This window comes from Meles meles, chromosome 16, assembly GCF_922984935.1.
Source record: "Meles meles chromosome 16, mMelMel3.1 paternal haplotype, whole genome shotgun sequence".
Taxonomy (NCBI): domain Eukaryota; kingdom Metazoa; phylum Chordata; class Mammalia; order Carnivora; family Mustelidae; genus Meles; species Meles meles.
Window position 1 is genome coordinate 53659063 of NC_060081.1, and position 12862 is coordinate 53671924.

The 12862-nt window shown below is 58.2% G+C and overlaps 1 protein-coding gene across 7 annotated transcripts; it reads left to right on the forward strand.

Annotated features, from left to right (window-relative positions):
- The first annotated feature begins 1844 nt into the window (after window positions 1-1844).
- Window positions 1845-11595, forward strand: LZTS3 (leucine zipper tumor suppressor family member 3). Of its 7 annotated transcripts, XM_045980982.1 has the most exons (6): window positions 1861-1970; window positions 5804-6031; window positions 6300-6462; window positions 7035-7511; window positions 7805-8668; window positions 9008-11595. In XM_045980982.1, exons 3-6 carry the CDS (start codon window positions 6391-6393, stop codon window positions 9704-9706), a joined length of 2112 nt encoding a protein of 703 aa, XP_045836938.1. In that variant the 5' UTR covers window positions 1861-1970; window positions 5804-6031; window positions 6300-6390; the 3' UTR covers window positions 9707-11595. The 7 variants fall into 7 exon arrangements, with proteins under 7 accessions (XP_045836937.1, XP_045836943.1, XP_045836938.1 ...); XM_045980981.1 differs by lacking the exon at window positions 5804-6031 and having other exon boundaries at window positions 1845-1970; XM_045980987.1 differs by lacking the exons at window positions 5804-6031; window positions 6300-6462 and having other exon boundaries at window positions 1860-1970.
- The last annotated feature ends 1267 nt before the right edge of the window (window positions 11596-12862 follow it).

Consider the following 12862-nt stretch of genomic DNA (forward strand, 5'->3'; position numbering starts at 1 on the left):
AGGCAGAGGCTTTAACCCACTGAGCCACCCAGGCGCCCCTAAATATTTAACTTTTAAGGATAAAGAAAAATCCTAAGAAGCACTGGGCAAATTGCTCACTTAACAGACCAGCTTTGCTACCTTGTTTGGAGATAAAACTGACATATTAGCATTATGTTAGTTTCGGGTGTACTTGCTACCATTTTAAGACCCAAAAGACAATTGGATAAGGACAAGAGAGTCTTGGAGATGCAAGAATTCTATAAACAGTCAAGCCGTAAGGTATATTAGTGTGTAAAGACAGTAGAAAGGCATTTTACCTAGAGAAAAGGCATAGGAAAAATACATTCAGGAGTCTTCCCTGAAATCACCAATAAAATGAGAGATGGGTCTGACTGAGGAACAGAAAAATTAGAGCATAAAAAACTGGCAGTGACATTGATACCAATTAAAGAGTTGGCAAAAGCCAAAGACATTTGATTGAAAAATGGGATTTTGTGGCTTGAAAAAAAAGTGTAAACAAAACTGGGTCCATCATCCTGGATTAAACGGACAGATATAAGTAGGTATGAGGGCAGCAGGCCTCGAGATGGAAAAGCACATTAAATTTGTCATTACATAAAAAGGAATATAAAAAGGAATGATTTGTCATTGACTTTAATGATTTGTGAAAAAACTGTATTTTTACTTGACAAACTCAAAGGCAACCACCAGGAGAATTAAACACAGGCTTTCTATCTTGCAGACTACTATAGAAAACAAAAGCAAATATGGAAAAATCCAGAAAACAGGTAATAGCAAGAAATATGTACTATAAAATGGGATGACTGATAACCAAACAAATCAGCAATGACCAAATAACAACGATTATACTATGGGTTAAATCCCAGCTAGAGTGGAGGCACTGCAGTTTCTAGGACAGACCGTTTGTGCCTCCAGGCTTTCACTAATGCCGAACCCTACGCTTGGTTTGCTTCCCCGCCATATTCGTCGAATTCGAAGCTAAGACCTCCAGTCCCAGCCGGCTTCCTCCCGGCAGCCCTCCGGGCCAGCCGGGACTGAAAGATCGCTCCTGGTACAGAACGAAGCCGACGCGTGCGAAACTGATACTCCGGGTAGGGACGAAGTCCTCATCTCACCCCTACTGGCCTCCGGATGCAACGTGGGGGTCGGGGCCAGGTCTCATGCCAGGTGTGGGGCACTGGGTGAAAGCACTCACACCTTGCTGGATTGTAATGTATATCTTTTTCCTCGCTGCCCTTCTTCTACCCCACGGACAGTGAGCCTCCGCAGCAGCAAGTTTCAAACAGGCTCCGTTTGCTGCCGGACAGAGTCACGGCCCTTCGAAGCCCCTTACACGCCCGCCTGCGGTCTCCCCACCCAAGCGGGTCTTCCCTTCGCTGCGTCGGATCCCCTCTGGAGGGCTCGCCCCGCCCCCACCTTGCAGACTTGCAGTCTCACGGCGTCCGCTGGGAGGCCGCGTCCGGAAGAGCAGAGCAGGAGAGGAATGGGGCTCAGGGTCCACATCGAGAGCCCCTTCCCCAAACCGGAGAGTCTCCTCCCAATTGCCAAAGAAGTGGTGGAGGGCGCAGTCCCACTGGATTTGTTAGAGATCAGAGCCTGGGGGCTGAACCCAAGGGGTTTTGGGGTGGGTAACTGGCAGCGAGCAGAGGGCCTCGGACTGACTTACGCAGCCCTGGAGAGGGTGAGATAGAGGGGTCCCACGCGCGAACCCCGACGCAGCTGCAAAAGGGTTAAGGCGCTGCGCCCCGCCCCAGCCTGGGGATTGGCGGCCCTGGGGGGCGTGGCCGGAGGGCGGGCCCGCGTTTGCCGCAGCCACGGGTGGGCGGGGCCCGGGCGGGGAGCGGGAGGGGCGCGGAGCCTAGCCGGGCCCGCGCCGCGCGCCCCGCCGGGCGGGCTTCGGGCTGCGCCAGCGAGCCGGGCCGGTGGTGCCCGCTCCGAGGACTCCGTGCTGGACCCTGAGGCAGCGAGTAAGTGAGGCCCGCCCACCGCGGCACCCCTCCCGGCTCCGACGTGTCGCCGTGCCCGCTGCACTGCGATGCTCGTCCTGCCGGACCTGGAGCTGGGGAGGGGGTGCGTCCCGCTGCTGGGGTCCCGGGGCGGGGGAGGGGAGTGGAGATAAGGCCGATGATGTCATGGATGCTTCACCAGGCCTGGGGGGAGGTGGCGGCCGGAGGGGGTGCGGCCCGGATTATGTCACCTCTTCCCTCTGCGCCCCGCCCCCCGGGGCCACACGCGCTGGTAGGGAGCTAGGGAAGATGCGAGAGGTATTTCCTGCACCACAGAGACCCTTGGGCACCTCCTCAGGATAGCTTGTGGACAGGGTCTCTATCTATTGGCGCTGCGGGCCGTGGACTGCTGGTGAATGGCGAACACCCCCACTCCCCTGCGCGAAAGCTCGTGTGTGCGCGCGTGTGTGTGCTGGGGTAGGGGGGGCGCTGTCAGCCCCCTCAGTCCTTAAACACCAGCTTCACCAGAGCCAGGATCTAGGAGATGGCTCCCTTCCCCCGTTGACACCAAGAGAAGGTGGATCTCCTCTCACACATCCCAAACAAGAAGTTCTGAAGACCTCTGCACCCCAAAAGCCCTATAGTGCCCTCAGTCCCGTTTCTCCCTCAGCCCTTCTTCCCGGAAGCCCTTCCTGATTTTCCTGTCCAGATTTATTGCCTCTTTGCATTGCTCATAAAGAGCATTCCCACAGCATTCTCTGCATCTCCTCAAGGTCTGGGCCCAGAGACCCCCCAGGACGCTGCCATCTGTGCCCCCAGGGCACCCCCAGGCCAGCCCCTGGGGAAGCCTCAGAGTGAAATCTCCCTGGAGTAGCCTGAGCCAAGTGCTCCCAGGCCGCTGCTCCCCAGGGGCATCGGGGTTGCTCTCCTGGGAGGCTGCATTTGGATTGGTCCTTGAAGGATGCAAGGTGGGCATAGAGAGCTGGGAAGGGATTTTCTGTTGAGCGGAGAGGAGCTCAGGTCAGGGGAAACAGGATGGGCAGCGGGAGATGCCTTGGAGGCCCGCTGAGAGCTCTGCTCTTGTTCTGGGGACTGAGAGGAATGCCAGGCCTCTTACCCACAATACATTTACTTCTTAAAATCCCTGTAAGGTAGGTGTGAGAACCCGAGGTGAAGTAACCTGCATGCATTCATCCCTAATCAGTTCAGCTGGGGTTTGCACTTGAGCTGATGCTTCCAGAACTCCGTGTCGACTGTTCTTGGTGCTGCTCATGAAAGAATCTGGACAAAGCAGGGACAAGATCAGCGTTGCCCTTTAGACAGAGTCCCCTGGCAGCTGTGTGTGGGAAGAAGTGCAGGGGGGGAAAGGCCAGGGAGGACCCTCCAGTAAGGGTGCTGGAGTAGCGCTACTAAAAGCTTTAGGGGGCAAATGGGCTGGTATAGGGGCCTCTGAGACCACAAGAGAAGGGTGGAGTGTTCTTAGCTTTGGGACGGACACAGGGAAGGAGGGGTTGAGTGGTCACTGGGTTGGAGGGACCTGCCCATGTAGAGCCCGGGGTACAATTCATTTGACCGCTTCATGACCATCAGTACTCTGCATAATGTCCCAGGCACTGAAGGCTGATGGTGCAGACAGTGGCAGAGCTGGGCAACAGGCTGTCATCTCAGGTTGTTGGGCTGATGCCTTGAGGCTGCCTATGTGGACCATGCTCAGCCCCCAGGCCAGTTCAGGACGCCCAACCCATATATGAAGCTCAACACCCCCCCCCCCCCCCCCCCGGCTCAGTTTCTGCCTATCAGGGAACAAATGCTCCTCTTTGTCCTGCCAGCTCCCTGGTGGGGTTTTGAGAAAAGAAGCTGCAGTGGCCCAGACTCGAAGAAACAAGGGGCAGGGAATGCTTGCACAGGATTGATCATGACAGGTTAGAATTATGGCAAGACACTCTTTGGGGAATGAGGCTCCAGGGAGAGCTGCTGTGGGTTGACAGTCAAGGACTCCCCAGGTAGAGCAGGAGCTGGTCCCAGGAGACATTCCTGGGAACACCTCATTTCCATCTAGGACTCTGGGCATTGAGCTTGTCTGGGGACCACACACATCCTAGGGCAATAGTGGCACAGAGTAGCCTATGACTAGCTTCAACCTGTGGTCAGATCCTCCTTTTGTGGATCAGAGAAGGTAGTACCACATGTTTGTACTGTACCCTACATCTCAGAAAGCACCCTCCCAAACACTGTCCCCTGTCACTCTTGTGATCAACATGATCACTTCTGAGGTTTGCTCTTGCCCACATCCAGGCATCTGGTGGAACACTCTTGCCTAGCTCATCTCACTGTTGGCACCTCCTTCGGCATAGCAACATACTCAGGTTTCTAGAATGCTTAATTTAAAATTAGAAAAAGTGCCTTTGGATCCCAAAGACCTTAAGTTGCTCCCTTCTCTGGCCTCCTCCTTCACTAGGGAACTCTTCCATCTTTCCCTCCAGACCCAACCACCCTTGTAGCCTGCCTTGGCCATTCAACCCTTTTCTGAAGCCATTCTCTTACAGTGAGCTTTCCACCTGCCAGATCCAGGATACACTCTCCAATCCTGACTTTACCTGGCCCCTTTCTCACACTGGAAGCTGCTCCGACATTCTGGAAGCCCCCCGGTTTGTTCTCCAGGGCCTGCCTTCTTCTGGCCTCCTTGCATCCATGCTGCCTCCCAGGCTTCTGGGTCCCTGCCACCTTCCCTCCATGTGGGCCCCCCATATCACCCTCGAATGTTGATCACTGCAGTCTCTTTCCACCCACTGTGAGAGAGATCTCTGTCTGGTCTCTCCCAAAGTACCTGTTTCCCCCAAGCATCTCCCCCTGTTTTGTTAAGGGTGTTACACCCACCCTGGTGCCTCAGCTTGGATTCCTCCCTTGCCCCCACCCCTGAACCCCATCTCTGTGAAGTTTTGTCAGTTCTTCCTCCCAGACCCCACCCAGGCCTTGGCACTCGTTTCAAGCCTCAGGCCCCTCAGACTTCATCCTCCCAGTCCTCAGTTCCTCCCTACATTGCACCCAAGGATGCTGAGAAAGGGGTCATGCTTAAGGGTGGGAAGGGGATTTGGGGATTGAGGGGTAACTGGGCTGGAGTGTGTGAGGAGCAGAGGCAGAGCAGGGTCTAGAGGGGGGCCTGAGAGGCACTCACTCTCAGGGTCTTGCACTTGGTGACACTGTGCTGAAATTCTGCACTAGGTTCCTCTCTTGCCTCACCCTAGATTCAGCCGTGTATGTGGGGATAGACTGGCTCATGGGAGGAAGGTGGTAGAGTGCTGTTCTCCAGCCCTGGGGGGACAGATGCTGAGAGAATGGAATTTTACAAAGGCAGTGGGGCCTGGCTTGGTAGTGAAATTTCCAACCACTTAGGGCTGTAATTCCAGGTGTGGTGGCCAAAAGACTCCTGAAGGACAAGAGTTTTGTCAGGTTCCCCGGGTCTGGGGCCTAATAGGAAGGACGCAGCACCAGAACGGGCACCTGGGTAGAAGACAGTCTGAGGGGCACTGGAGGGCCATGGAGTGCCGCTCAGACCCCTTCACCTTGGTAGAGAAGGAGGGCTCCTTGGGGGAAATGGGGATTTGGTTCGAGGGCCTGCCTCCACGACTGGAACTGCCTGGTGCCTTGGCCCCGCCAGATTATGCAGATCTCTAGGACAGGTGTTCCCCGGTGTGGATTTGAGACAAAGGAACCAGGAAGTGGGGCCTCTATGAGCACAGGTAACCCGAGGCTCTGTCTGCATGCCTGCGCTGCTCCCCCTGCTCTTGTGGGCTGGCCCTGGGGGATGGGGGAAGCGCGCTCTTGGACGGGCTCAGAGGACTTCACGGTTCAAGGTCCAAAGGGAAGGGGGTAATCCAGGAAGTCTTCCCGGCGGCAGTGAATTCCTAGAGCGGATGGGAGGCGCGGAATCCCCTGCGGGCGCAGCTGGGGGCGGAAGCCCCGCCCCTCGCCCCGCCCACCTGTGGGAAACGGGCACCGAGAGGGAGGCACTGCCAGCGGCCGCAGCTGGTGACACCGCGTCCTCTGCCCCAGCCTCAGCCAACCCCCGGGCTTCTGCAGAGGTACTGACCGTGGGGAAGGGGCCCCTTGTGCGGCAGAGTTGGGAAGACCTCCGGAAGGTCCCCTCGCTACACGCTACAGCCACGGTCCCCAGCCGTCCGTGGGGGGCGGGGCGTGCCCGAGGTGGAGCCCACATGCGACCCAGGGGCGCGCGGCGGCACCCACCCCCCTCCCCCGACAAGACTCCCATCCCTCTCGCGCCCGTCGCCTCGGGGCGCCTGGCGCTCGGCAGCTGCATGAGGTAGGTCCTTCATTCCTCCCATTTCGCAGAGGAGAAAACTGCAGTCCGGGATGGCTCAGTCGGCCCGTCCAAAGTCGCCCAGCCGGTTCGGGCCAAGCCCCGACTGCGAGAGTGAGGCACATGGCCCCTGCAGACGGGGCCTCGGAGGGTCCCAGGCTTGAGGACCCGTCGGCCCCCCACCCCCTTGGAAAGGCAAGGAGAGGAGCCTGCGCTGGTAGTGAGCCTCCACTTCTGCCCTTGACTGCAACACCCTAGGTTAGGGGGCTGGGAAGGACCCCTACTCAGAAGATTTGGTTAGGGGTGGGTTCTTGCCTTCCCTTAATTCCTGAGGTTCCCTATTGAATTCAAGTATGGTTGTACCCTTCCAACCCTGTCTCTCCAGGCTCCATTAAGGTTGGGTTATAGGGATTCAAACCCAGGGTAAAGACTGCCTAAGTTTTGGGGGTTGCAGTGAAGAGTTGGGGCTCATGGAGGAGGTGGGGTGAGGCAGAAGCTGAGGGGTGGAATGCTGAGCTGAGCAAAGCTGGGATGGTATGTGCATGGTGCCTTGGACTTGGGCACGATCAGGTGGGCAACAGGCACCCCATTACCAGGCTGTCACTCTTACCCCAGCCCCGTTCGTCCATCCTGGGTGTCTGGGAACTCTTGTGTCCATTATAAGGAAGGGACACTGAAGGGCTGGGTGCAAGTGCTGCTTGGGCTGACTCGGCTGGGGTGGTGGGGGTGGGGCTGACCTATCTTTTCCTTCCCCCCTGTGCCCACAGTGCCCCCCTGACTTAGTCATGGCGAAGCTGGAGACACTGCCTGTGCGCGCTGACCCAGGGCGGGATCCTCTCCTGGCCTTTGCCCCTCGGCCCTCTGAGCTCGGACCCCCAGACCCTCGGCTGGCCATGGGCAGTGTGGGCAGTGGGGTGGCCCACGCCCAGGAGTTTGCCATGAAGAGCGTGGGCACCCGCACAGGGGGTGGGGGCAGCCAGGGCAGCTTCCCCGGCCCCCGCAGCAGCGGTGGCGGGGCCGGCAGGGAGAGGCCAGGCCGTTACCCCTCAGAAGACAAGGCTCTCGCCAACTCCCTCTACCTCAATGGCGAGCTGCGGGGCAGCGACCACACTGATGTCTGCGGCAACGTGGTGGGCAGCAGCGGTGGCAGTAGCAGCAGCGGCAGCAGCGACAAGGCCCCACCACAGTATCATGAGCCCAGCCATCCACCTAAGCTCTTGGCCACCTCTGGCAAACTAGACCAGGTCAGTCCCTAGGGCCTTTCTCTGTGGGGTGGGGGGAAGTCCAGAGAGGAGGGTAAAGTGTGGGCCCTGGAGGTTGGGCTGGGGAGCCATGGGGTGGGGTTTTGGGGGCCAAGTCTCGCTGGTGGTTCCAGGGTAGAGACTTGGCCATGAGGTGGAGACCCAGCTGGGAGGGACTTCCAGGATGGAGATTAATTGGGGGTGAGGCTGAACGTCTCTCAGCCAGAGGGAAGAGGCGGGGCCAAGGTTAAGGCCACATTCTGATATCCGCTCCCCCTTGCTTGCTTTTCACTCAGTGCTCAGAGCCGCTAGTTAGGCCTTCGGCCTTCAAGCCCGTTGTACCCAAGAACTTCCACTCCATGCAGAACTTGTGCCCCCCGCAGACTAATGGTACTCCCGAGGGACGACAGGGTCCTGGTGGTCTCAAGGGTGGACTGGACAAGTCTCGGACCATGACACCAGCGGGCGGGGGTGGGGGCGGCCTCTCCGACTCCGGCCGGAACTCACTCACAAGCCTGCCCACCTACAGCTCCAGCTACAGCCAGCACCTGGCGCCCCTCAGTGCCTCCACCAGCCACATCAACCGCATTGGCACTGCCACCTACGGCAGCGGCAGCAGCGGCAGCGGCGGGGGTGGCTCGGGCTACCAGGACCTAGGAACCTCTGACAGTGGGCGGGCCTCCAGCAAGAGTGGCTCATCCTCCTCCATGGGGCGGCCAGGCCACCTGGGCTCGGGGGAGGGCGGAGGTGGAGGCCTGCCATTCGCGGCCTGCTCACCACCCTCGCCCAGTGCTCTGATCCAGGAGCTTGAGGAGCGGCTGTGGGAGAAGGAACAGGAGGTGGCAGCCCTTCGGCGGAGCCTGGAGCAGAGCGAGGCGGCGGTGGCCCAGGTGCTGGAGGAGCGGCAGAAGGCATGGGAGCGCGAGCTGGCCGAGCTGCGGCAGGGTTGCAGCGGGAAGCTGCAGCAGGTGGCCCGCCGCGCCCAGCGCGCCCAGCAGGGCCTCCAGCTGCAGGTGCTGCGGCTGCAGCAGGACAAGAAGCAGCTGCAGGAGGAGGCAGCCCGGCTGATGCGGCAGCGGGAAGAGCTTGAGGACAAGGTGGCCGCCTGCCAGAAGGAGCAGGCTGACTTCCTGCCCCGGATGGAGGAAACTAAGTGGGAGGTGCGGGCAGGGGGCTTGGGCTTTCTCTCTCTGAGTCTCCCTCCCTCTGTCACTCTGGAGAAACCCAGAGCTGTGGCCCACTGGCACAAGGGGAATGAAGGGGAGGGGGACAGAACAGATGAGGAGGGTCTGTGAGGACCAGAGTGGCCCGGGGGTCTGTGTGAGATTACCCACATGTGTTCTGAGTCCAAGGAGGGCCCGCTGGGTCGTTCCTGTGTGTCCCACGAGTTAACCTGGTGTCTGGGGATGCTGGGGCCTGGGGCTGGATGCGGGGGCTGGGGTGCCCGCCCACGGGGCTCCGCCTTGACCCTGGTCCTCTTCGTCCCTGCCCCTGCCCAGGTGTGCCAGAAGGCAGGGGAGATCTCCCTCCTGAAGCAGCAGCTGAAGGACTCGCAGGCGGACGTGTCCCAGAAGCTGAGTGAGATCGTGGGGCTGCGCTCGCAACTGCGGGAGGGCCGGGCCTCACTGCGAGAGAAGGAGGAGCAGCTGCTCAGCCTGAGGGACTCCTTCGGCAGCAAGCAGGCCAGCCTGGAGCTGAGTGAGGCGGAGCTGCCCGCGGCGTGCCTCAAGCCCGCCCTGACCCCGGTGGACCCTGCCGAGCCCCAGGATGCCCTGGCCACGTGCGAGAGCGACGAGGCCAAGATGCGCCGGCAGGCTGGGGTGGCCGCCGCCGCCTCGTTAGTTTCCTTGGACGGGGAGGTGGATGCTGGCGGGGAGAGCGGGACGCGGGCCCTGCGGCGGGAGGTGGGGCGGCTGCAGGCCGAGCTGGCGGCAGAGCGGCGAGCCCGGGAGCGCCAGGGCGCCAGCTTCGCGGAGGAGCGCCGCGTGTGGCTGGAGGAGAAGGAGAAGGTCATCGAGTACCAGAAGCAACTGCAGCTGAGTTACGTGGAGATGTACCAGCGCAACCAGCAGCTGGAGCGGCGGTTGCGGGAGCGCGGGTCAGCTGGGGGGGCCAGCACACCCACCCCACAACACGGCGAGGAGAAGAAAGCCTGGACACCCTCCCGCCTCGAGCGCATTGAGTCCACGGAAATCTGATCCCCTACCTGGGCATGTGGCCTTTGGACAAGTGCCCTGTCAAAGACCAGAGTTCCCAGTGTCCCCTCCCTGCCATGTCTCTTCCCCATGTCTCCCATGTCCCCAGACCAAAGAGGTTCTCAAAGCAGCTGTGACTAGGTCCCTCCCCTTCCGCCACGGGGTGCCCTTGGGGCTCTACCACGGGCCCTCTGGGCAGCCCCTTTGGACCCTCGTCCCAAGGAGGGAAGGGAGGGAGGCAGAGTGTGTGGGAATTGAGGGGCCCAGGCAGCGGGGGAACCCCGTGCTCCCCGTCTTGGCGCTGCTTTGCTGGAGATGGGAGGCGGCAGGCCTGTAGCGCCATGAGGTGCCCCAGCCCCTGGGTAGGTCTGGGTGGCTACCGTTGGCCACCCCGGTGTCCGGTGATGCTCTGTGTGGTCACCTCAGAGGTCATGTAGCCTGAGGGGGTCTGCCAAAGCTGACAGACCATGGGCTCCTGGCCTCTCTCCTTCCTGTCCTATTATCCCTCCCTGGGCAGACTGACAGGACGAGTGGGAGCAGATAGCCTGTATGTGGTTGAGAGGGCTACCTGCCCAGCCCCCCCCCCCCCCAAGGTCTCTTGGGCTCAGGCCTCGCAGCTTGGCCTGGTCCTGAGTATATGTCCTTATGTAGGTATCAGGGGCCGGCTGGAGGGAAGGCTGGGGGTGGAGACTCAGTGCCCAGGGAAGATCTGCTCTCCTGTTCTTGGGAAGGGTCACCTGGAGGCTTCTTAACTCTACCCCACCCTTCTGGCCAGGACCCCACCGGGTGATAGCCCCATCTGCTTGGCTCACCCCACACCCAGGGCCACTGTCCGGCTCTAACTACAGCTATTAAGTGCTACCTGCCTCTCAGGCACTCCCCTCACCCGGTTTCTGAGGTCATATGAGTGTCTGTGATGTCTCCCTGTGTCTTCTCCCACTTGATCCCCCCAGCCTCCCTCTGCTTTCACGCTAAGAACATCATTGTCTTAGGCCACCTCTTCCCCTAAACCTCATCTTTTCTTCCAGTAGAAAATTCTGCTTGATCTTTGGTGCACTACCCACTTCCAAGCTCCAATGGGCCCAAGCCTGAGCCAGAGGCCTTTGTTTGGGGGGGTGAGGGAGGATGGTTGTGATTGCCCTTGAAGGACAAGGCTACCTGAGAGGAACACTGGCCCCTGAGTTCCCAGGACCTCAAGGTAGCCCAGTGTTTGCCCAAGGTAGGCCTGGCATGGCCATCAGTGGGGGTTGGGACAGCACTGTCATGTCCCTCCTCCTCTCAGCATCCTGAGTCTATCTCCCTAAGATAGGAAGGGAAAGGCAAATTTCTAATTCACCAGCAATAAAAATTAGAGGAGGCTTGGCCCTCAGCCCTTGTATTTCTCTCTTTTCACTCTCTTCCTCCCACCCCTAAGACTGGGTTTGGAGGGCAGGGTGGAGAGAGCTGGCAACTACTGTGAGCAAGTTCCCCAACCCCTGACCAGCCTCCTCCCATGACTGGTGACTGTTTAATGAGCTGTGCTTCCCCCACAAAAACAAGAGTGCCCCTCTGTGTGGCCTCTATCCCTCTGCACAGCCCCTTCCAGGTGACCCTCACCAGATCTCTGAGCTGGGTGGGGGGGCCATCTGGCAATCACTGCCCATTCCACTCATCCCTCACTGTACCTGCCCCAGAACCTGGGCCTGGGCCAGAGGGGCAGGGGGAAGAGAAGGCATTAGTAGGAAAAAAAAAAAAAAAATAGAAAAAAAATATGAACAGACTCAGCTTTGGGACTTCCAAACACAAAAGAAATTATATATAAATATATATAAATATATATCTCTACCATATGTGATGGAAAGACTTCGTTTTCTTTTCCCAAAGAAATAAAATGGAGAAAGCCTCTTGAGTGGCATTCTTTGGCCTGCTTGTGTCTTTGCAGGTTGGGGAGGTGAAGCCTAGGTGAGGGGGGCGTGGAGGTCAAAGCTGGAGTAAACATTTCCCGGAGGAGGTATGAGGCTGGAGGTGCTCATTGGGCCATGCGAGAAGGTTGGCCCAAAGCCCATTCCTCCATGTTGCCCAGGAGGAGTCGTGGATCTAAGTTTCTGCCCGATGGGGCTTTCTCTTCAGCTCAGATTGTCATCCTGAAGGGTTTCAAGGTGGTTCTAACTCAGCATCTGGACACCAGGCTGCTGGCTGGAAGGCAAGACAGCTAGATGTGGTATCTGGAGCCACCTTACAGTGACTGGCCAATATTTGAGGGAAGAAGACAAAAACCACAAAGGTTGAGAACAAGGTTGTAATTAGTGGTGAAGCCCCAAAGGCAGAATGGACCCAAGAATGCTGTGAGCAGGGAACTGTCCTTTGTGGGTAAGCGCTGTCCTTTATGCAACTGCCTCAGTCATCTGCACAAAGCCCCCTTCCCCAACTCAAGAATGCAATGCAATGCAATGTACCCCGCTACAAGTAACAACCTGATTTACAAGATCTTAAAGAGTGGTTTATTTTGCCTCACCTGATAATTCTGGTCACAAGCATCCCATCATAAGTATTGGTTCTTCAAGGACATAAGACTTCATTCTACTCTCCCATCCTTAGCATGTAGTTCCCTCAGTGCCACAAGATGGCTGCCACAGCTCCACGAAGAGACTGAGGTCACACTGCTTTATCATGAAGGTAAAAGCTTTCCCAGAATCCTATTAGTCCATTTCTCCTTAAATGTTTTTGGCCAGAACTGAGTTGCATCCTCTTCTTATTTGGGAGGAGGCTGGGAAATTGAGTATTTGGCAAAGAATAGGATTGTCATGGCTGCCTAGGAGCAATGCGGTTCATCTCCTGGGGATGGGCTCTCTGCTTTTTCTGGGTTTTTCTCGCAAAGAGAGTCATAATCAGCCACTAGGAATGTCTGCTCTGGTCTGGCCCAAGTGAGATTTTCAGACAAACTGCCCTGTGCAGAGCTCAGGAATTGGGATGCCAGGCTTGCCCCTCCTTGAAGTGTCCTCCCTGCATTGGTTTTTGTCTCCCTGACAAGATGGTGCCGTGGAAGAAGTGTCGGTTCTCAAGTCTCCCTCGCAGCACTTAGGGTAGGTGGACCCGCAACCAAGGCACTGACAAGGTATGACAAACTCCAACTGGCAGTGCTCAAGATTCCCCCAGAACAGCAGTCCGGGACCAGGCCCT

Bases quoted from the DNA above. Each gene is read 5' to 3' on its own strand.
- LZTS3 (XM_045980981.1), top strand. From the start codon at position 6,391: ATGGCCCCTGCAGACGGGGCCTCGGAGGGTCCCAGGCTTGAGGACCCG. The intron at 6,463-7,034 runs GCAAGGAGAGGA...CTGTGCCCACAG, and splicing joins CCCCCCACCCCCTTGGAAAG to TGCCCCCCTGACTTAGTCAT. The intron at 8,669-9,007 runs GTGCGGGCAGGG...GCCCCTGCCCAG, and splicing joins TGGAGGAAACTAAGTGGGAG to GTGTGCCAGAAGGCAGGGGA.